This window comes from Balaenoptera musculus, chromosome 18 (assembly GCF_009873245.2).
Source record: "Balaenoptera musculus isolate JJ_BM4_2016_0621 chromosome 18, mBalMus1.pri.v3, whole genome shotgun sequence".
NCBI classification, from domain to species: Eukaryota; Metazoa; Chordata; class Mammalia; order Artiodactyla; family Balaenopteridae; genus Balaenoptera; species Balaenoptera musculus.
The window spans coordinates 25,179,168-25,200,814 of NC_045802.1; the positions used below are offsets into that span (position 1 = coordinate 25,179,168).

The 21,647-nt window shown below is 38.8% G+C and overlaps 1 protein-coding gene across 4 annotated transcripts in view; it reads left to right on the plus strand.

Moving 5' to 3' along the window:
• VWA8 (von Willebrand factor A domain containing 8) overlaps window positions 1–21,647 on the plus strand; it is a 370,485-nt gene that overhangs the window by 158,425 nt on the left and 190,413 nt on the right. For all 4 annotated transcript variants that reach the window (XM_036831946.1, XM_036831947.1, XM_036831948.1 and 1 more), the window contains one exon: window positions 6,844–6,915. In XM_036831946.1, the coding sequence (XP_036687841.1) occupies window positions 6,844–6,915 (72 nt within the window). The remainder of the gene's footprint in view (window positions 1–6,843; window positions 6,916–21,647) is intronic.

Genomic DNA, 21,647 nt, shown 5'->3' on the forward strand with positions numbered 1-21,647 from the left:
TCAGTTCAATTCAGATGATGCAGAATGAGGTGTCAAAACATCTTTTATTAAGGCGTTGTAAAATTATAAACTCTTCCCAGAGTTACTTGAGAATTGGAAGAGTTGCGGCAATGATTAGAGTAATAAATTTTATATGCAGACGTAACTATACTTTAATAAATAAAATGAATATATTATTAAATTAAAAACAAAAGGCATTGGGGGCTTCCCTGGTGGCGCAGTGGTTGAGAATCTGCCTGCTAATGCAGGGGACACGGGTTCGAGCCCTGGTCTGGGAAGATCCCACATGCCGCGGAGCGGCTGGGCCCGTGAGCCACAACTACTGAGCCTGCGCGTCTGGAGCCTGTGCCCCGCAACGGGAGGGGCCGCGATAGTGAGAGGCCCGCGCACCGCGATGAAGAGCGGTCCCCGCACCGCGATGAACAGTGGTCCCCACTTGCTGCAACTAGAGAAAGCCCTCGCACGAACCGAGGACCCAACACAGCCAAAAATAAATAAATAAATAAATAAAGTAGCTATAAAAAAAAAAAACCAAACAAAAAAAAACCAAAAGGCACTAATATTCATCTTCTCTTTTGCATTCCTGTTAGTTAAGTCATTTCAAGTAGTTCAAAAAGGGATGTGTCCTATGCATTCTTTTCCTCACGTTTCTTTCCTTTTCCCAAAAATTCCTAGTATTTTTCTAGTCTTTACTTCTTTGTATCTTTTTTTAAGAGAGGAGGATAGATAATTTTCCACTTGTAAACTAACCAATAATTATGAGCTTCCACTAAGACACAGAAATAAGTGTGTACCCAGAAAGCTTTATTATAGATGTTCACTTTAATAAGAATTTTTTCCAGAGAAAATTACCCATAATATAAAAAGATTTTTTCTTTTCCAGATTTTCTGTGAAGTGCTTATGTATTTATTTTATAATAAACACCATACTTAAAATTTTCTCTAATATTTGGTCACTATTCTGCATGTAAATAATAATCCTACATTTACAAATTATGTTTGAAGAACTTCTGCTTACCATTTTCACTATATTAAGGAATTAGAGAATTAAAATACAGAATTTTTTTATCTGCTATTTCCCAATCCTATTTGTTGTTCGATGGGTAACATAATGTATATCCCTACATTATGTTAACAATAAAAGGTATCTCAGCAAATTCTTCTTTCTCAGTAAAAGTCTTGATTAAATGTTTTGGAAATCTGTCCAGATTATAATTATCTATGACATAGCAAAAGGTATAACCTGAATTTGCTTTTTATTCTTCATTCTATGGGCCATTAACTAATATTGGTTTTATTTTTCTTCCAGAGCATTAATGCTCTTATACAAGCAGTGGACAAATGAACAGAAAATAAGGTTACTTATAAGACACAAAGGAATAAAGAATCTTGCCTGTCAAAGACAAAAACATGATGGCAAGGAAAATATAATATTTTCAAACATTTATGGTATCACACTCTGTTCATGCAGTAGAAAGGCATAAAGGAAAAAGAATCAGGGAGATTTCCCTGGTGGCACAGTGGTTAAGAATCCGCCTGCCAATGCAGGGGACACGGGTTTGATCTCTGGTCTGGGAAGATCCCACATGCTGCGGAGCAACTAAGCCCGTGCACCACAACTACTGAGCCTGCACTCTAGAACCCACAAACCACAACTACTGAAGCCCGCACACCTAGAGTCCGTGCTTCACAACAAGAGAAGCCACCGCAATGAGAAGCCTGCACACCACAACTCAGAGTAGCCCCCGCACGCAGCAATGAAGACCCAACGCAGCCATAAATAAATAAATAAATAAATAAATAAATAAATAAATAAATAAGAATCAGGAAACTTTGTCATAAGTGACAGTTTGAAAAACTCCATGGCAACAAAGGTTGAAAAGACTTCCCAGCATATAAAAATGTAGGAAATTCAGTAGCAGGGAGGGCCATTGTACCCTTGAACACAGTGTCTGTTGCCATGGTGTTTGTGACATAGACGTTGAGGACCTCAGGGCTGCTGTGAACTTTACACAGTGGCCCTGAGGGATTTTCTGCAGCCTGTCTCCAAACGTACCTTCTCTTCATAAAGCATTATGAATTAACCATTAATGAAAAATTCTAGCTGTACCAATTCTAGGAATGGTGGCTTGATTAAATTTGCTTTTGTTGCATATATTATTATTGCATATTATTATTGTGTTTTATGTTGCACTTCACCTTTGAAACAGTAGTCTTCAGTGCCTCTTGAGTATTTAAGTGCTTCTCTACCATCTTGTTCTATACCCTGTGGTCCCCTTGCCACACCGTGTTGTAATTGATTTTTAAAACATGTTTTGCACACTACTAAGATAAAGCCTTGCTGTTGTTGTCTTAATTTTAATTTTGTGTCTCTAGCAAATAGCACAGTGCCTGGCACATAGTGACTGTTGAATAAATATGTGTTGAGTGAATTCATGAAAGAAGGAAAAAGATTTTGAATGTTCATAATTAGGAGTATTATTTTATTATATCTGTCATGAAGGAATTATAGATCGGTGCACTAACAGCTCCAATCCTCAGAGATCCAGATGTGACTTCACCTAAACGTTTCACACAGGACAGAGAATTACTGGTAGCGCTGTCCTCAGAGAAGCCAAGTCCAGCCCAAATAGAACGCAGTACTGCGTCTTTAATACCTTGTGGGCTCATCAAGGAATTTTCATCTAACATCTAAAAGAAATAAGCGTGAAGGTGGTAATAAAACATCATAGCACTACATAAAAAGCTTAAAAGCTCTACAAAAAGGCTTAAGATGTTCCAAAATGTAATAACTTTTATTTAAAACAATGTATGTAGCCAACAGCATAGAGATAAAAAAGAGAAGGGGAAAAAAACCCCAGAACTCAGTCAAGCCACCTTACACTTGCAGTAGTAAGGAGGAGAAATTGGAAGAAAGAGAGATTAATAGCCTCTTAAGCCTAATGAGCTTTAGATTTGAAAAACTTTTAAAAAATATCTACCATGTGTCAAGCCTTTCTTAATACAGTAATTAAAATACACACATACGCACACAGTTCCAGGGCTCAAGTTGCCAGATTCTGTCAAGGGGAAAAAGCAAGCAAGTACACGTGGTTACTGTAGAGCATGATGGAAGTACGCACAGGTTACTGTGGTAGCATTGAGGTGATGGTCCCAGATTGGAATGATCCTGGAAAATGAGTTCACTAGGCAAAGTTGAGAGAGAGTCTCAGGCAGAGACACTAGCATTTGCAGAGACGTGGCTATGTGAGAGTGTAGCTTATTCAGGGAGCTACATCTAATTAATTGTCATGGCCAGAGCTGAGATTCAAATGGAAGAGTGACAAGAGATGAGGCTGATGAGTTAAAAGGTCAGATTGCCTGGGCCTTGCTAATTAAGGAATTTGGAAGCTATTCAGAAGTGAGGAAGCCGTTGAAAACTTTGAAGCACATTTCTACTTTTGTTAACTTTGCATTCATTCTTTAATGTTGTCTGTGAGTTGGAACAAAGGCAGAGAGGGACTAGTTAGGAGGCTGTTTCGATAGTCCAGGTGAACCTTAGGAAAGATCTGAACGAAGGCGGTGATAGTGGGGACGGAGTGGAGGGGACACATTGCAGGGCTATGTAGGAGGTAGGTAGAGTCAATGGAACTTTGTGTTGGATGAAAGTCAGAGAGGCTTCCACACGGAGCACATAGTCTGCTGGAAAAGTAAGCAGAAGAGTAAAGAGAAAAAGATTCTACATTGCGCCTGTGATTGGAACACACAGTAGGAGAGTGATGGGGGATGAGACTGAGACTCCATCAAAAAAATAAGGAGGGGCTTCCCTGGTGGCGCAGTGGTTGAGAATCTGCCTGCTAATGCAGGGGACACGGGTTCGCGTCCTGGTCTGGGAAGATCCCACATGCCGCGGAGCAGCTAGGCCCGTGAGCCACAACTGCTGAGCCTGCGTGCCTGGAGCCTGTGCTCCGCAACAAGAGAGGCCACGATAGTGAGAGGCCCGCGCACTGTGATGAAGAGTGGCCCCCACTCGCCGCAACTAGAGAAAGCCCTCGCACAGAAACGAAGACCCAACATAGCAATCAATCAATCAAGCAATCAATCAATCAATAAATCTTAAAAAAAAAAAAAAATAAGGAGTGACCCTTGTTCTGAAGGTATTAGGAGTCATTTAAGGAATTTGGGGGGGGGGGAAGTGACATGATTGTGAACAGAGAAGCAACTGTCAGTACTGTGGAGAGCACATTGACTCAAGGAGAGACTGAAGTCAGAGACTCCACATTGGCTGATAAAAATCTAGGCCAGACATGATAAAAACCTAGATGAAAGCTGTGGGGATGGAATAGAATGGATAGATACAGTGGACTTTTAGGTGGCTGAATAGCTTAGACTTGGTGTTTAATTGGCTTTTGATAAGGGCCAACTGAGATGGACAAGAACATGATGATGATAGGGTCGGGTTGTAGAAGATGATGCTATTAATTGGGATAAGAAGTACAGGATAAAGAATGAAGCTGAGGAGAAAGGAATGAGTCAAGTTTGGGATGTGATGAGTTCGAGGAGACTGGGAAATAGCTAGTATAGTTTGATAGTTGCTCAGAAATACGGGGCTGGAGCCAAGAAGAAAAGTCTTGCTGTTGAAGATCAGTGTAAAGTTGGTGGTTGAAGCCATGGAATGGATGAGAGGATTTAGGGAGAGCAGGGTCAGAAGTAACTCGTTGAGTGCTGATGTGTGGGTCCCCAACTCTGCACATAGCCCTCCCTCGCCCGGTGGGTGCCCATGTACAACTAGGCAGAACCTGCTCTGCTCTATACTGTGACACCCCCAGGAAAGCATGTAACAAGGTAGTGAAAGAGAACAAAAGAAGGAAGAAAGTCAATATTTAAGGAACTGCTACCTAAAGAAGATACAAAAGACCATAGAGAGAAATTGTTAGAGAGGTAAGAGGGAATCAGGAGAGAGAGACAACTGGGAGAGAAGACTTTTAAGAAATTGTCTATGGTACCAAGTGGGACAAGAGGTTAAGGAAAGAATTATGTAGGCCGTGACCTTAGCCTTAGCTAATGTTTGTTGACTTGAATAATTTAGCTAGGTGAAATGAGGGTGTGAAGTAAGACATGAGAAAAAGTTAAGAAGACTACAAGTATAGTTTAGATTATTTTTCAGTGTTTACATTGCTTTTTTACCTGCTCTCTAGGTGCTTATTCCAACTTTCCTATCTGTTCTTCATGCATATTAGCCCAGGTATTTCTGGAAGAACTTAATGTTGTCTGGAAATTGGCACTGATTTTTCATCTTACTTAGAAGGAAGAGGTCTACAGACCACGTTATCACTAGAACCCAGATTAAAAGAATGTTCTAGGGACTTCCCTGGTGGTGCAATGGTTAAGAATCTGCCTGCCAATGCAGGGGACACGGGTTCGATCCCTGGTCCGGGAAGATCCCACGTGTCGTGGAGCAGCTAAGCCTGTGTGTCACAACTACTGAAGCCCGCGCGCCTAGAGCCCATGCTCCATGGCAAGAGAAGCCACCACAATGAGAAGCCCGTGCACGGCAACGAAGAGTAGCCCCCGCTCGCCGCAACTAGAGAAAGCCCACACGCAGCGACGAAGGCCCAACGCAGCCAAAAATAAATAAGTAAATAAACAAACAAATAAATAAATAAATTTATATTAAAAAAAAAAGAATGTTCCAGGGCTCCCCTTTAACTAGGATAACCGTGTACCCTCCCTCATTTGCTTAAGATAGTCCCTGTTTACATTTGTTGTTCCAGCATATTAATAACATCTCTTTTTATTCTAAAAAGTATTCCAGAATGAACAAAATAGCTCACCCTACTTCAAACCTTGTTAAAACTCCAGTTCCATGGTTTATCTGCAAGCAGTTTTAAAAAATTAAAATTACCAAGATAAACATTAAGGAATACTCATCTGTTCTTGAAGGAGAGAAAAAACTTTCTCAGTTTTTCTAAAAAAGAAACTCTGAAGGGAAGGATTGCTTAATGTGGCAAGAAAAAGGAGAATATTCTAGATGTCAAAAAATTCATAAACCAAGTTAAAAAAAGAAAAGTGAGTGGCAAACTAGAAAAATATCTGCAGCATATATGAGATAGAAAAGGTCAATTTGCCTTTTTTACAAATAGAGAACTACAGTAAGTACTTATGAGACCATGATTGTTTTGATACAGAAAACCAAGAGAAAGTAATAGGGACATTAACTGTTCTGGGATATAGTTCTCCCTTCAGCTCCTGGATGAGCCTTTGTGACCTACTTATGATTGTCCTATTTTTCAAGATACAAAAGAGCAATGTAATTTCCCCTGTGCCTATTGTGAACAGCTTTAATCTTGTTCTTTGATTATATTAGGTCATGATTTGAATTTAAAAATATGAAAGTGAATAATATATTTTTAATTCTAAAGCTATATATACTTTGAAGGTAATGGTTAAGAAGAAGTCAGTGTAAAATGTTCCATGGAAATCTCCAATTATTTTAGAAAGCCTTTGTATATTTGCATTAGTAAGTGTTAATTTAAATATTATATTAAATTATAAGCCAACACTGCATAGTACAATAGCTGAAAAATATTTGAGTGGAATCATAAAAACTCTTTGAAATACGTATTGGTCAGTGGTTGAGTCTTGCTAAGGGGGACCATTTCAGGTTTTCAATATCAGTGACCAAGTTGGTTATATAACTTATTTATAACCACAGCATTACTTTTAATTTTTTTAAATAATCAAATTGAGTATTGTCTATTATAATAGATGTTTTACTTTCCATGAAGATATCTTTATAGTTAACTTTCTTATTTCACCTTGATTATGCAAAACACAATTAACCTCTAGTCATTTTTCCTCTAGCACATGATAGTGATGGAAGATATGCTCAAAGACTTTCTTCTTGGAGAACACCTATTATTGGTTGGGAACCAGGTGAGTTATGGCTGGTACTCAGGTACTAATGAATAAATGATAGTAGCAGTTTAAAAGCAGTAAGTTTCTTTTCCTTGTTGGAGTACGTTTTTAGAAATGATTTTTTTCCCAACTAAATGACTAGTTGAATTAAACAACAAGGGTCTTCTACCTTCTAAACTGTAGACTTACCTTATACATATCTGCTCTTCTTTCCCATGTCTGTCACCCTAGTCTAGCTCGTCATCACCTATCACCTGGATTACAGCCGTGGTTTCCTAATATAGCTTCACCCCAACTTTACTTCCACTGTGATCTACTCTCCACTCTGCAGCCAGATTGATACTTGTGAAAATAAAATCTAAGTCTCTCTTTTTTTGCTTAAATTTGCTCCCCATCGCCCTTAGGTGTAGTCTTCAGTATGGCTTACGGTGTCCTGCAGGAGACAGCCCCTGCCCACCTTTCCAGTCCTAAGGCTTGGCTCCCTCCTTGCTTGCATTTGGTGTTAGCTTGAGCCACTCTGAGCTTCTTTCAGTTCTTCTCTCCCCTCTGGTCCTCGGTGCTTGCTCTTCTCTCTTCCTGGAGCACTCCCAGTCCCCTTCCCACACCCCTTTTCTCTAACTCCGGGACATGTTCCCTTGTCCCTAGCTTTTAGGTTTCCCCTGCTTCTACATAACTTCCTTCCATCTCCCCATCATCACACTCATCATATGTTACTGTATTTACATGTCGAGTGACTATCTTCCCAACTTGTCTATATGCCCCTCAAGGGCAGGGACCATGGTTCTCTTGCTCATCTCTGTGTCCTCAGTTCCTGGCACAGTGCTTGCTGCTACATGGTAGATATTGAATGTGTTTATGGAGGGAATGGATGGACATTTTATATCTAGAGGCTTCTGATAATTTTCCTCAATGAAATTAACAGACTCATAATGAACAGCACCTTTGGTTTTTTAAATTAGTTTGAAATTAAGGATAACAAGCTTTCAGAAGAAGTTTGGTCTTTTTGTTTTTTAACTTTTAAAAACAATACATATTCTTTATTTAGTCCCTCAAACTTACAAAAAAAATTTTTTTTTCTTTTAAATAAAAAAGGGCCAATTGGGTGGTTTACTGGTTGAGTTCACAGGCTTGGATGTTAGCTGGCTAGAGGTCCAATTGCAACTCTTTCACAGATGGCTGTGACTTTGGGTAAATTGCTAATCTTACTAAGGCTCAGTCTCCTGATATCTAACCTAGGAATGCAAATCACGTGCACGCTATTGGGCTAATGTATGGGTCACATGAAATAATGCATGGAAAGCACTTCACACGGTTCCTGGCTCATGATAGGTGCTCAGTTAGAATTAAATCTGTGGGTCACTCTGTTGTTAAAAAGGACTTTAATACTCTGTTTTACTTTTTTCTGAACAAGAATTAAAGGGTGAGCAATAAAGTATTCATGGTCTTTTTTCACTATTTAAAAAGTTCTGATGAGTCTATGTACCAGAGTGGGAGGCTGAAGATCAGTTAACAGTCTTCAGTACTTGATATTGAAGCCCAGGAGGTCAAGTTCTCATCTGACTCTGAAAACTGATGACTCTCATCTCACTTTGCAAAATGATGGCTTCATAGCCCAGAGTACCTCACAAACTTTTTATAAGTCGTTAAACCCTGGTATACTCAGTGTGTCTTTTTCAGGTCTTCTGTTGTTATTTGAATTGCCTTAGACACAGTCTGCTGACATCTCAACAGCTGCAGACCAGAGAGTAGACCAAGAGAGCTGGCAAAGAAAGTAGACCAAGAATACACAGAGCTGGGGCTTGAGGAATAATTTTTGCTGAGGAACAGGCTTTCAAAAGGAAGGTCCCTAGGGGTCAAGTTATGATGTTCAAGCAGCTTTGAAATATCCTAGATGATACTGATGACCTTGGGGTTTAGTGGATGGAATACAGAAGGAGTTTCCTGGTAAAGGCAGGGTTTACATTTGAGTTAGATAATAGAGTCAGGGTTTCACAAGAGTTGTCTAGGTTGAAAGGTTAAAGTTAGAGCCTAGCCAGTAACCAGAGAGACAGGGAGAACATTCTAACCCCTGGGGGCTGGGGAGAGCTATACAGGACGAGGGCTGAGGTGGAGCAGAGGATTGCTTCTTCTTTATGATAAATTAAAAAGAGGCTATGAAAGCGCTTTGAAAGTACTCTAGAGTGCTATACAAATGTCGATGTGAAATCCAGTATGCTACCTCTAGTCTATTTCGAGTCCCAAAGAAGAGAACAAGACACTAGGGCAAAGGGCTAGGCATTGTGTGGAGCGAAGAGCAGCTCCTTCTCTACACATACATGGGGGGACCCAAGCATCCGGTGAGGGTGGGAGGTCCCACTGGCTTTCAGGCTTGCGTAGAGTTGCCTAAGGAACCTCTGGGTAGAGCCTGCAAAAGGTGCTCAGGAGGAGCAAGGCAGGAGGCAGGGATTTCACACGAACGTCGTCTGTCAATCAGTGCTGTCACCAACCCTACCTGTCGTCAGCAGATCAGTGTCTTGCCTTCTTTTACTCCTAGTCTGTCACCCTCCACTTTGGAGAAAAAGAAAAATTGAAAAATGGAGATTGTATTCATTATAAATTTGCTACACTTAGCTGGCTTTTTTCATGGCAGAAAGGTTTTTTTATCCTTTCATTATAAACCTCTAAGACACTGATGGTCTTAGATTTTATAAGTAAATTCTGCTACCTGTGTCCATGAAATTATCTAGTGAAAAAGTCTAAGTCTTTTAGGCTATCATTTGATGTCTTCCATTGTCTCATCCCACTCCACTTGCAGCCTTGTGTCTCATTTCTCCCCTGAAATTCATGTCCTCAGATAAACACTCTGTTTTCCAGATACCTTCTTATCAGTGTTATATTTTAGCCTTTGATTGTCACCACCGTGCTCTCTTCTTTCTCCCATCTTTGCCTATTGAAATCCTTCCAATCTCAGAGGACAGTGTGGTGTCATGGAAAAGCAGAAAGCTGGGAACCCAGAGATCTATCTTCCTGTGCATATTTTTCAACTCTGTATGTGATATTGGATAGATTGCTATTCCTCCTTAAAGGGCTTTGTCTTTTTTCTTTTCTTTCTGTTTCTTATCTATAAAATGATAGGATTGGAATGGGTGTTTTCTAAGGTCCCTCTGGTTATAATATTCCATAATATGCTTCTTTAATAAAGTCTTCCTGAACACTTCAGCCTGAAGGTTTGGACTCATTCTCTGAACTGTTACAGCACGTCATTTATAGATTTCTTTTGCCTTCTGTCAGACTTACGCGTCCACCTGCCACCTCTCTACTGAAAAGAGAGAGCCCCTTGATAAGTCTTAGTTATTTTTGCAACCTCCCTGATGCCTTGCGTACAATAGACATTCAACAAATATATTTTAGAGGACTGACTAGAATAAATTTCTAATGAGTAGCCAAAATGATTTAGAAGTAATATGAATTTAAAATTTAGGCTTACTTGGTTTATTCTCAGGAGATTCTAAGACAAATTGACTAAATTTCCTATTCAGTAAATTTGCAACTGTTTGGTGAAGGAAACAGTGAATAAGACAGAATCTAGGGAGTAAGAGAAAATACTTAAGTGGCCCAAACAACTGGGTATGATTATATTACTGATGGGATCTGATCAGAGACTGGCAGCATTATCACTAGGACAGAATAATGAAACACTAATTATTTAATTTTTCTAATAATAATTAAGCGCTAATTAGTATTTAGCTAATTAAATGAGATATAACTTTGCACATACTTAATTTACCAAGTCAGCGAGTGAAAATTGGATTTAAGGTGGCTGGTTAAAATCTAAATAGAACTTTTTGAGTGCTTTAGCCAACTTCAGTTCCTTTCAAACTTGTTTTCAAAAACTAACATCTGTTTTAAGATATGAACAAGATTCTGTGGTTAGACTTTTATTTTTTCCCAGCTTTATTGAGGTAGAATTGACAAAAAAAATTGTATTTAAAGTGTACAACATGATGATTTGATATAACCATAAATTCTGAAAGGATTCCCCCCATCGAGTTAATTAATATATCCATCACCTCACATATTTACCTTTTTTGTGTGAGAACATTTAAGTTTTACTGTCTTAGCAAATTTCAGTTATACAATACAGTGTTATCAACTGTAGGCACCATGTTATACTAATATATTACTAATATATATATAATATTATATATTATATAATATAGATATATATAACTAATATATCCTCAGACCATACTCACCTTATAAGTGAAAGTTTGTACCCTTTTACTAACCTCTCCCTATTTCCTCCACTGCTCAGACCCTGGCAAGCACTTTTCTACTTTGTCTCTGTGAGTTCAAACTTTTTTTTTTCTTTTTAAGATTCCACATATAAATGATACCATGCAGTATTTGTCTTTCTCTATCTGGCTTATTTCACTTAGCATAAGGGTCATTACGGTTAGACCCTTGATTGCTTCCATTTGGTGTGCATGAGGGAGAAGGAGCTACCTGTAGTATTTGCTAGCAAATGCAGAGCAAGTACCCCACAGAGATGTGTTTTTCTAAGGACTGGTAGGCAGTTATGTGTTCTCTTTCCCCGTGCTTTCCTCAGAGTCCTGATTATTTAGGAGATATCTTTTTCAGGAGTGTGTACTTTTGCAGTCATAGTAACTCAGGTCCTTCATTGATACCTTTGAAAACACCCTACTTTATTTATCAGTGGTGTTTCAGTACCTTAATATCTTACACACCTCCTCATCTTCACCCTTTATCCGTCTTGTGAACCAAAACAGTGAAAAAAGAAAAAGACCAGGAAGTGAAGCTACAGCTGGTAAGTTAAGGTCTACTGATGCTCAGCTGTCACGGGGTAGTGTCACTGGTGTTTTCACTCAAATGAAAAGTGACAACCATCTGGGAAAACACCTATTTCAATTACATGATTTAGTTTGAAACTAAGTAAACCATTTGTAGCAATTGATCAGGCTCCTTTTTTAATCTTTCTCTTTCTAAAACATTACACGATGACTACTCAAAAAAAAACCCCCAAAACAAAAAAACAAGTCAGATAGAATTGAAGCTTTGGGGATTAAATATTGGCAGAGAAGCCAGCAGTGGGTTGTTATAATTATACAATAAAGTGTAATGAATGCTGTTAATACAAACTGTCTATAGATTGATACAGTTTACCCAGCCTTCTGTTTGCAAACTAAAAACTGGCTGAAGTTCATGAAAGAAACTTTTCAATAGTCGAAGTTTTTAATTTAGAGATATTTTGAAAGATTGCTGTTACCAGTAGCAACTTTTATAATGAGGAAATTAAAGGGAATAAGTGTTGATTTTGAGGTATCTCAAGGTTTATCATCTTTATTGAGCCAAATCCCATCTTTTCTTTCCATGTAATACTATCTTTTCTAAGAATCTATGACGTTAGACAAGGTTTCATAACATTTGGGAAGCTAAAAACAAGTCTATAAAATCACTTACCATAGCAAAATAAAGTAGGCCACATCTTCTTTTGATGAAATAAAATTGATTTTTTTTAATCTTTTCGGTTTTCTTTGTGGGATTTTATGGCACAGCACATTGACCCTCCAGTAAATGAAGCAGAATTGCTGCCTGTCAGCCAAAAGGGATAGGGTGCCCTGAAATTACGCGTTTGATGCTCCCTTAGTATACAGTGCTTCATATTGTAGAACCACTTTAGTACGCTGCTACATGCATTATTTTCTACTTACTGTAATTATAACATTACATGTACCTTTCATGGAATTAGGAGTTTCATGCTGGCTTTTTAAAAAAATCATAGCATGACTTTCTATTTATTTCAGCTTTACTGACAGGGAAAAAAGAGAAATGGCTATTTACTTTCAAGCCAGTAATGCTTTTTCTGTCACAACTCTACTCAAGAATAAGCTTTCTTCCTCCCCATATCTTATTTTCTTTTGATTTGCAGAGCTATATTCTATTTGATATACAAAGTATTTGTTGTGAATATTTTGGGTTATAGATTCAGCTTATAGGTGCATAATGTTTTTGTTGTTTAAAAACTCCTTAAGAATAAACTTCTGTTTCTGAATAAGAATACTTAAGTTTTGAGAGGCAGTTGCATTTTATCAGATACTTGAAGAAATATTTTAGTAATGTGGCGTTCTAAAATGCTCAGGTACCCCCCTTACGTAAGAATTATTTTTTAAATATATAGTATTTGTTTTAAGAAATGAAAATTTAATCATCTGCATATAATGTTTCCTGATTTCTGATGTCAGACAAATTGCAAAGCAAGTCATCAGAATTTAATTTATATTTATTGAGGCACAACAAATAATTCACAATTACTTCTACATGAATATAGTCCAATAATTTGCCAGATTTGTCAACCTTTTTTTTTTTTTTTTTTTTTTTTTCCATTTTAAGCGAGTCCTTTGTATCATTTTACCAGATAATAGCACTCTGGTGAAATTTTTATACTTAAGCTCTCCTTGTATTCCACAGTCTATATTTTTTACCTTTACCAAAATTCTTATATATTTTGTCTTCCTTAAAAAATAAGAAGTCAGCTCTGGCTGATTTTCATAGGGGAGGTCTTCTCTGTCTGACTTTCATGTGCTTTATGTTTCTAGAGTACTGATTCTTCAGGTACTCTTCCCAATTCCATGGCACTTTCTGACCTATCAGCAGTGAGATAAATCTTAGAAAGCAACTCTAAATTTTATGAATATTTTCCTGCTAAAAGTTGAAAGTGGCTTCCCCTTGCCTATCAGATAAAATCTCTTTCATAGGGAAACACTCAAAGCAACCTATGACCTGGCTCCAAACTTCTTGTATAGTTCTAGTTCTTCCAGATCACAGTTTCTTACCCTCCCTAAGTACACTATGCCCTTTTGTTCTCCCAGCCATTTTTCATATTGTTTGTTTCATATGGTACTTCTTCCCCTCATCTTTGCCTATGAAAATCCTACAGTTTTCAAGAGCTTGGATTTTTTTCCTCTGTGAAGCCTGTCCTAGACACCCCCAAATAGAAATAATCTTGTATTCCTCTGAACGTTTATAGTATTTTATCACTATCTAATTCATTTTTCTTTTAAGGTTGTTGTGATTTTTTAAATTTCATCTATAATTGAATTACAAATTTCTTATGAACAAGGATTAAAAATGGTAATAATTGTTATGTTTTACAATTTCCAATATACTTTTAAAAATCATTTCATTTAGTTCTACAGCAAGGCTTTGAGATAAATATTTTTATTTACCATACTTTACAAATAAGCAGACTGAAACTCAAAAGGTTAAAATATTTGCTCAAGATCACATAGCTAGTTAATGATTGAGTTAGGACTCAGATCTCCAAAGCTCTTGCATTTTTTCACCATACCACACTAACTCTTATACTAGTAATACAACAACAACAATAATAGTGTATAATAGATCACTTATGTTGAGTGCTTATAATAAGCCAGGAACTATGCTTTACATACAGAGTACAGGGCATTCTAAAATTTTCTATTATGAAATTTTTAAATATATTCTATAAAAAGTAGGGTATATAATGAACTCCTTTGTACCCATAACTTAGTTTCAACAATTATCAGCATTTTGTTCATCTTGTTTTATCTGTATTGAACATGTTGTCTATATGTTATCTTTTAATACATCATTCTTTTACATAATGCATTTTTCTTAACAGTAGCTCAGTTTTTATCTCTAATATAATCACAATCCCATTATTACACCTAACAAATTAATAATAACCCCTTAATATACTCTGATACCCTATTTTCAGTTTTCCTCAATTATCTCCAAAGTGTCATTTTACAGTTGGTTTGTTTCAGTCAGCATCCAAACAAAGCATGATCATTGCATGTAGTTGATGTACCTCCTGAGTCCCTTTTAAAGTTGAAAGATACATTCTCCTGTTCTCTTTATCCTTAGAGGTATTGACCCACTTTCATGAATATAAACATTTTATCAGAATTATACCAGTATCAATGAACTTCCAATGAGGAAGTATTTTCTAAAGTAAATTTCATTAAGCCAATTTAACTTCTTGATTAATTTACATAATGAAATTAAACCATATTCATTTCTTCCAGGCTAGAAATTTCTTTTTTTTTTTTTATAAATTTATTTATTTTATTTTTGGCTGCATTGGGTCTCTTCGTTGCTGCCCACGGGCTTTTCTCTAGTTGCAGTGAGCAGGGACTACCTCTTTGTTGCGGTGTGCGGGCTTCTCATTGCGGTGGCTTCTCTTGTTGCAGAGCACGGGCTCTAGGCGTGGGCTCAGTAGTTGTGGCACGAGGGCTCAGTAGTTGTGGCTCACGGGCCCTAGAGCACAGTCTCAGTAGTTGTGGCACACGGGCTTAGTTGCTCTGTGGCATGTGGGATCTTCCCGGACCAGGGCTTGAACCCGTGTCCCCTGCATTGGCAGGCGGATTTTTAACCACTGCGCCACTAGGGAAGCCCTAGAAATTTCTTTCTGAATTTCTTCCCAGGCTTTTTTTTCCTGAATTTTCATAGCATTTAATTTTGAAATCTTTTATACACTATGAAAATCAGTAAACATACATTTAATACTAACTAAGGAGGACTCTATACACACTGTTATTACATAATTCTATATAATCCTTAGTATCTCATACCATCTATTAATTATAGGCTTATAATTAATGGACTTAGTTTTCTCCTGGTATAGGCTTAGTAAATGTTTGTTGAATTATTTAGTATTGAGATGCTGTGAATATTTTATTGCCAAAATTAAAGAATGTGTGAATTTTGTTAATTAATCATTTGAACTGAGCCCTGGCAGATTGCTAACGTGTCAGATCAGAAATATACCATGTTGCTATGCCAGAATAATTATCTAATATCTGTAGAGGGGCTGAACAGTTTGTCCAGAAATTTTCCCACCTGTGTCCCCAGCTGGTAGTGGCAGCAGGGAATTTGATAACTAAATGTGCCCTGTTTCTAGTAGCTACAGCGGCCTAGGAGTCCCAAGGCTATGAAATATTTGGTTTCATCAAATATAATGACACTCATCTTTATTTTATATTACATCATTTTGTATCCTTTCTCAAACCTCTTGCTATGAAGTTGCCTGAATTGCAATATGGAAATTCTTTGCCATGCTGCACATTCTCTCTAACATTCAGTTTATCTGTCCAGTGTTTCTTAGTAAATATCTTTCTTGCCTTTGTTCTGAATTTGTATATTACTTTTGTAGACACATTGATTTTTTTTCCCCACAGTATTTGTTATGGCTGCTTTGGTCATACCTAATGACCAAACTACCAAAGAATATATCTTTGCCATTTATAACAACACATTATTTCAAAGGGAAATTGCAGGGATGTGGATTTTATTATTCCTGTTTGAAAAGGAGGTTATGACTTTGCCAGGGAACTTTATAAGTGTGTTTAAAGCCATGCAAACTGGTAGTGCAATTGAAAAGCGTGTTGTTTTGTCTGACTTCCGGGTACCGTTTTTTGACTCTGTTACAGGGAACCCGTTTATGGAAATGTTTTGGATTGCGTACTATTTAGTTTTAATTTTTTTCTGATTACATAACTAATGCATGTTCACTGAGAGAATTCGGAAAGTAAGAAACTTCCAGTGAGTCATACAGCAGTGACCTCTCATTTTGTTATTGGATTAAAGAATATTAGAATAAGATAGTGTTTAGAAATCAGCTTGTCTAGGCCCTCTTTATTCAAATGAATAAAGATGGTGGTAGAAACCTGCACCTGAGACAGATTAAGGAGGGATTATTGTCTGAGTCTTCCAACTGCTAGTATAGTGAGTATATTTTCAGGCATTTTGGACAAAGAATTGGAAGTTTCAACATTTGATGGAAACTTTATGGTTATAAAAAAGCAGCCACAATTTATTTCTCCTGATTTTGTTGTAATGTTAGTTTTCTCGTTGTTGTTATTTTTGACTGCAGTTGGTATTTGTTGATGATATCCATACAGTAGCTTTTCTAAAAGGAAAATTAGGACCCTATGAAAAAAATCTTTAAGTATTATACAAACTGAGCTATGAAAGTTATTGAAGAATTAGGGGGAACTGGAAGGAAGGCCCAAACGTAAGAGGCTTCAGGAAGAGCATGAGGGAAAGCTGAACGCCGGCTGTGGCAAACACTCACTTGACGTCCGTTTAAAAAGTTACTGCAGAAGAAAAGTTCCAGCTTGACTTCCTCACCTTCTCCCTCTTGAACCTTGGATACCATACAGGGAGTTCCTGGACACATGTTTTAGGCTATTTTATAATCTTGGAGTAACTGATCTTTGACTCCACGACATTAGGCTATAAACTCTCATGTAAAGCAACTCAGGGAAGCTACCTCCTGACATTCTGTTTTGCCATATAGTGAAACAGAAAACGGCCCAATCTTTCAAGTCAGAGTGGATTTGCCTTCAAAATCGCATTGTGTGCAGGGTCTTAATTGCTTAGAACTTAAGTTTGCTTTTCTCTAAAACAGGAGCATTACCTCCTACTGACATGGCTGGCATGAGGATTTGAGTGGTGAAGCACTGAAAGGGCGTGTACGCATATAGCAGCGGGCTTCATAAATGTCAGTTTCCTCCTCTTTGTTGGCACAAAGGGAGCAGGATGTTCCTGAAAGAGGTTTCCACCTCCTTTAGCAAGAGCAAATCATACGACTGCCCTTTCCTTTTCATCCCTTCTTTCCTCAAATTTTAATAGTTATTACCTGCAGGGGACATGTGCGTGCCGGTGAGAGGGACATGGAAGAGGGCCAATCCCGGCCTCCAGGAGTGTGTCTTTCTGCGGAGGCACCTGACACGTTACTAAGGGACAGTGTGGTGAGGCCTGTGAAAGACAGCGGTTGAGGGACGCGAAGAGGAAACCACGCTGGTGCTCCGAGCTGAAGGAGAGAAAGCATTGGGAGAGTCAGGCAAAGCTTCAGAGAAGCTGGGACATTTCATCAGAACCCTAAGGAGTGAGTGGAAGGTGGCAGAGAGATGGGGAAGGGCAGCCTAAATGAGTCAGAAAAAACAACCTCAGCAAAGAAGCAGCAGCACAGAGGTTCTGGAGACGGCCGGCTGCTGTTTGGGTGAGACTCGCAGAGGGCCAGCATGGCACGCTTGCAAGTTCATCCGCTGTGAGGGATCCTTCAACATTTCTGTCCCAGGACAATTACTCTTAGCCCAGATGCCACCCCTAGACCCATTTTCTCTTCTCTGCTCTCGGTTCCTCTTTAGCCCTTTTCTCCCACTCTGCCCCTTGCCCCCCTTGACAAGATATGGATAGACTTTCCCAGTCCTGTATCTTCTAGACCAGGAAGGCAAGCTCTTTTTCTTTACAGGGTTTTACTTCTGATCTCTCTGAGGAAACAGGGTAACTGAAATAATGAGCCTGAGAACGTTGAAAGAGTCCCAGAATCTTTCAGAGTTCTTGAAGTCATGTCTCTCATCCTTGCGCTCACAGAAGCTGGAAGCAGGTTTACCTCCTGTCCCCGTGTCTGCGGGGCTTAATATAGCCCTTCTTCCTCCTAACCCTGTCAAGGGCCGTCTGACTCCTACCTCTGTGAAGGTCCTTCTTTCTAGTACGTTGTCGCAAAGAACACAGTGGGATGGAACGGTAATGATAACAGTAAGCGTCATCCTTAGGAGACAATTTGTAGTTTTTAGAATCTCTCATTCTACAGGTTGCTTCTCCCTTTTTAAATGTTCACTCACTAAATATTTTCCTCAGTAAGAGTCAATTATGATGTAAAAACTATTTATTTTGTGCTTTTTTAAATTAAAGGATACAAATTGTATATACAGAATAATGACTAGTAAGTAAAGATAAATATGCACAGGAACAAAATGAAAATGGTAACAGATTTATTTTGGCAGTTGCACATTGGGTAGTGTTTTGTTTTCGAAATTTCCGATTAAGAAAAATGAACATGTGTAGTTTTTATAATGGAAAAATAAGATGCTATTTATGTATTTATTCAATTAAAAGTAATCCTGCGGATTTTCTTTTCTAGGTGAAAATGATGACTGGAAAGAGCAAATTGTTTTAACTGTTTCTTTTTGCTCAGGATATTTACAGAAATTCCTTCCTAGGTCATGCTTTTAGCATTTCCTTGAAGGAATAATCAGAGCTTTTCAAATGAAGCCAGAAATGACCTGATGAGATCTCTGTTTCATAAAAATAACTAAACAGATTGTGGACTGGCCAGTTGTAAGTCCGGAGGCAGGAGACCAAAGAGGACCCTTTCTAGGAGTCAGAGCATGATGACGATGGGCTGCCCTGGAGTAGTGGCAGCGAATTAGAGAGGAAGGAGCAGATATGGGAAGCAGGCACTGCAAAGTGAACATGTTCAAAGTTAAACTGCCTTTTTTAAAACTAGACTTTCCTCTCCCACCCAGCAAATGCACTTCCCCTCCCCTATTTCATGTGCCGTAAGTAGCGTCACCTTCCACCCTGTGGCCCAAGACAGAAAGGTTGATTTCTCCGGCTGCTCATCCCCACGTCCAGTCCATCACCAAGTCCTGTTAGTTCTTTCCCTTAAATATCTCTTAAATACATGCATTTCTCTCTGCTCCTTACTTTAAGCCACCTTCATCTCCTGCCTGAGCTTTCTAAGGAGGTTCCAAACGGCTTTCCTTTGCTTTCAGTCTTGCTCTCTGCCAGATCGTTTCACCAGAGTGATTTTCCAAAAATGAAAGTCTGATCCTATTACTCCTCTGCTTCAGTGGCCTTTTGGTGCTTTCAGGAAATGGTCCAAATGCTTTTACGTGGCTTCCAAGCCTTCCAGAGCTAGACCCTGCCTCCTGCTCTAGCCTCCTTTCTTACCCTTCCTCATTCCTGCTCCTGGACATCCCTCAGACCTGTCCAGCTCTCCAGCTCACTAGTGCCCACAAGTCTTCACACATACGGTTCTCTCTTCCTGGAACACTCCTCTTTCTGCTCCTTCCCTTTACCTCTTTAATTCCTTGATATTTCAACTGAAATATCACTGTGCATAGTGGGACTTCCTGAGCCCTTGGTTAAGTCTTCAAGCCTTTTGGATGTCCCGCAGCAGAACACTTATCACATGTATATCTATTACGTTTGCTTAATTGTCTGTGTTTCCTACTAGATTGTAAGCTATGAGTATGGCTCAGGAGCTGTAGCTATTTTATTTACCGTTGTATCCTACTCAGCTAGTGCAGTACCTATAACATTAGGTGCTAAAACAGTTGATAAATTAGACAAGGGAGATAAGGAAGGGAGGAAGGAGAGAAGAGAAAGAGAAAAGAGAAGAAAGAAAGAAAGAAAGAAAGGGAGAGAGAGTGAGAGAGAGTGGGAGGGAGGGAGGAAGGAAAGAGAGAGGGAGGGAGGGAGAGAGAGAGGGAAGGAAAGAAGAAAGAGAAAGAGTGAAAGAAAGAAAGAAAGAAAGAGGGAGGGAGGGAGGGAGGAAGGAAGGAAGGAAAAAAGTTTTTCAAATAGAGACTACAAAGATTCTAGTGACAGTTTGAATGAGATCAGGGAAAAGATAGACAAAAACATTCCAAGATTCATTCATTGAGCAGCTGGGTACGTGACAATACTGTTATATTGGGGTTAAAAAAAAAAGAAGAGTAAGTCTGGGTGGAAGCATAATGAGTTTAGTATGAACATCTGGTGCAGAAGTTCAGTTGACAATTAGGAATGGGGAATCTTATCTCAGCTAGAGCTTAGGAAAGAAGTGTGAGCCATATGTGATGACTGAAGTGAAGGGAGTGGGAGGGAGTGGGTGAGATTCCCAGAGACAGTATATGGAACTAGAAGACGTCTGAGGTTGGAGTTCTGAAGACCCTAACATTCGTTAAAAACAAGACAACTGGCCCCAGATGGAGTCACTTATGCTAAATCCTACGTCACAAAACCCAGACTTAACTAGGTAACAGTTTCAGCCTCTCCCAGAAATGGAATCTTAAACCAGTCAATGAGGAATCACTGGTCAGCACTAGTGAGGTCATTTGCCTGATAGACCCCTGCCTTCCCCTAAAGGAAAGTGACCTTGTCCCAACCTAGTATAACAATTTTGCTAGTATAACTTCCTTGTCCTGCTCCCTTCTGCCTATAAAAGTCTTTCATTTTGTAGAGCTCCTCAGAGCTCCTTTCTGTCTGCTAGATGGGATGCTGCCCAATACATGAATCACTGAATAAAGTCAATATGCTCTTTAGGGACTTCCCTGGTGGTGCAGCGGTTAAGAATCCGCCTGCCAGTGCAGGGGACATGGGTTCGAGCCCTGGTCTGGGAAGATCCCACATGCCGCAGAGCAACTGAGCCTGTGCACCACAGCTACCGAGCCCGCGAACCACAACTACTGAGCCTGCACGCCTAGAGCCTGTGCTCCGCAACAAGAGAAACCCCTGCTCGCCACAACTAGAGAAAGACTGTGTGTAGCAATGAAGATCCAGCGCAGCCAAAAATAAATAAATAAATTTATTTAAAAAAATAAGATCTTTAAAATTTACTCAGTTGATTTTTTTTTTTTTAACACATTTAAAGAAGACATAGTAAAAGAGCTTCTTAGTGGCAACCTGGGACTTCACATTGCATTGTCCTACATTTATGGGACTTGTAAGCTCCTAAAACAGTGCTCAGGAGGAGTTTGAAAAGGCATGGCTGATTCTGTAATTTTGGAAGTGGGGAGGGAGCAGGAGCTCCCCATAGTAGTTTTTCATGACTTGTTTCTTTCAAGAAATCCTTTGTGTTTCTGACATTATAATGCATTTATGATATATGTTTTTCTCTAGGTTTCTTGAACAGAGCTGATATATTAACACACATTTTA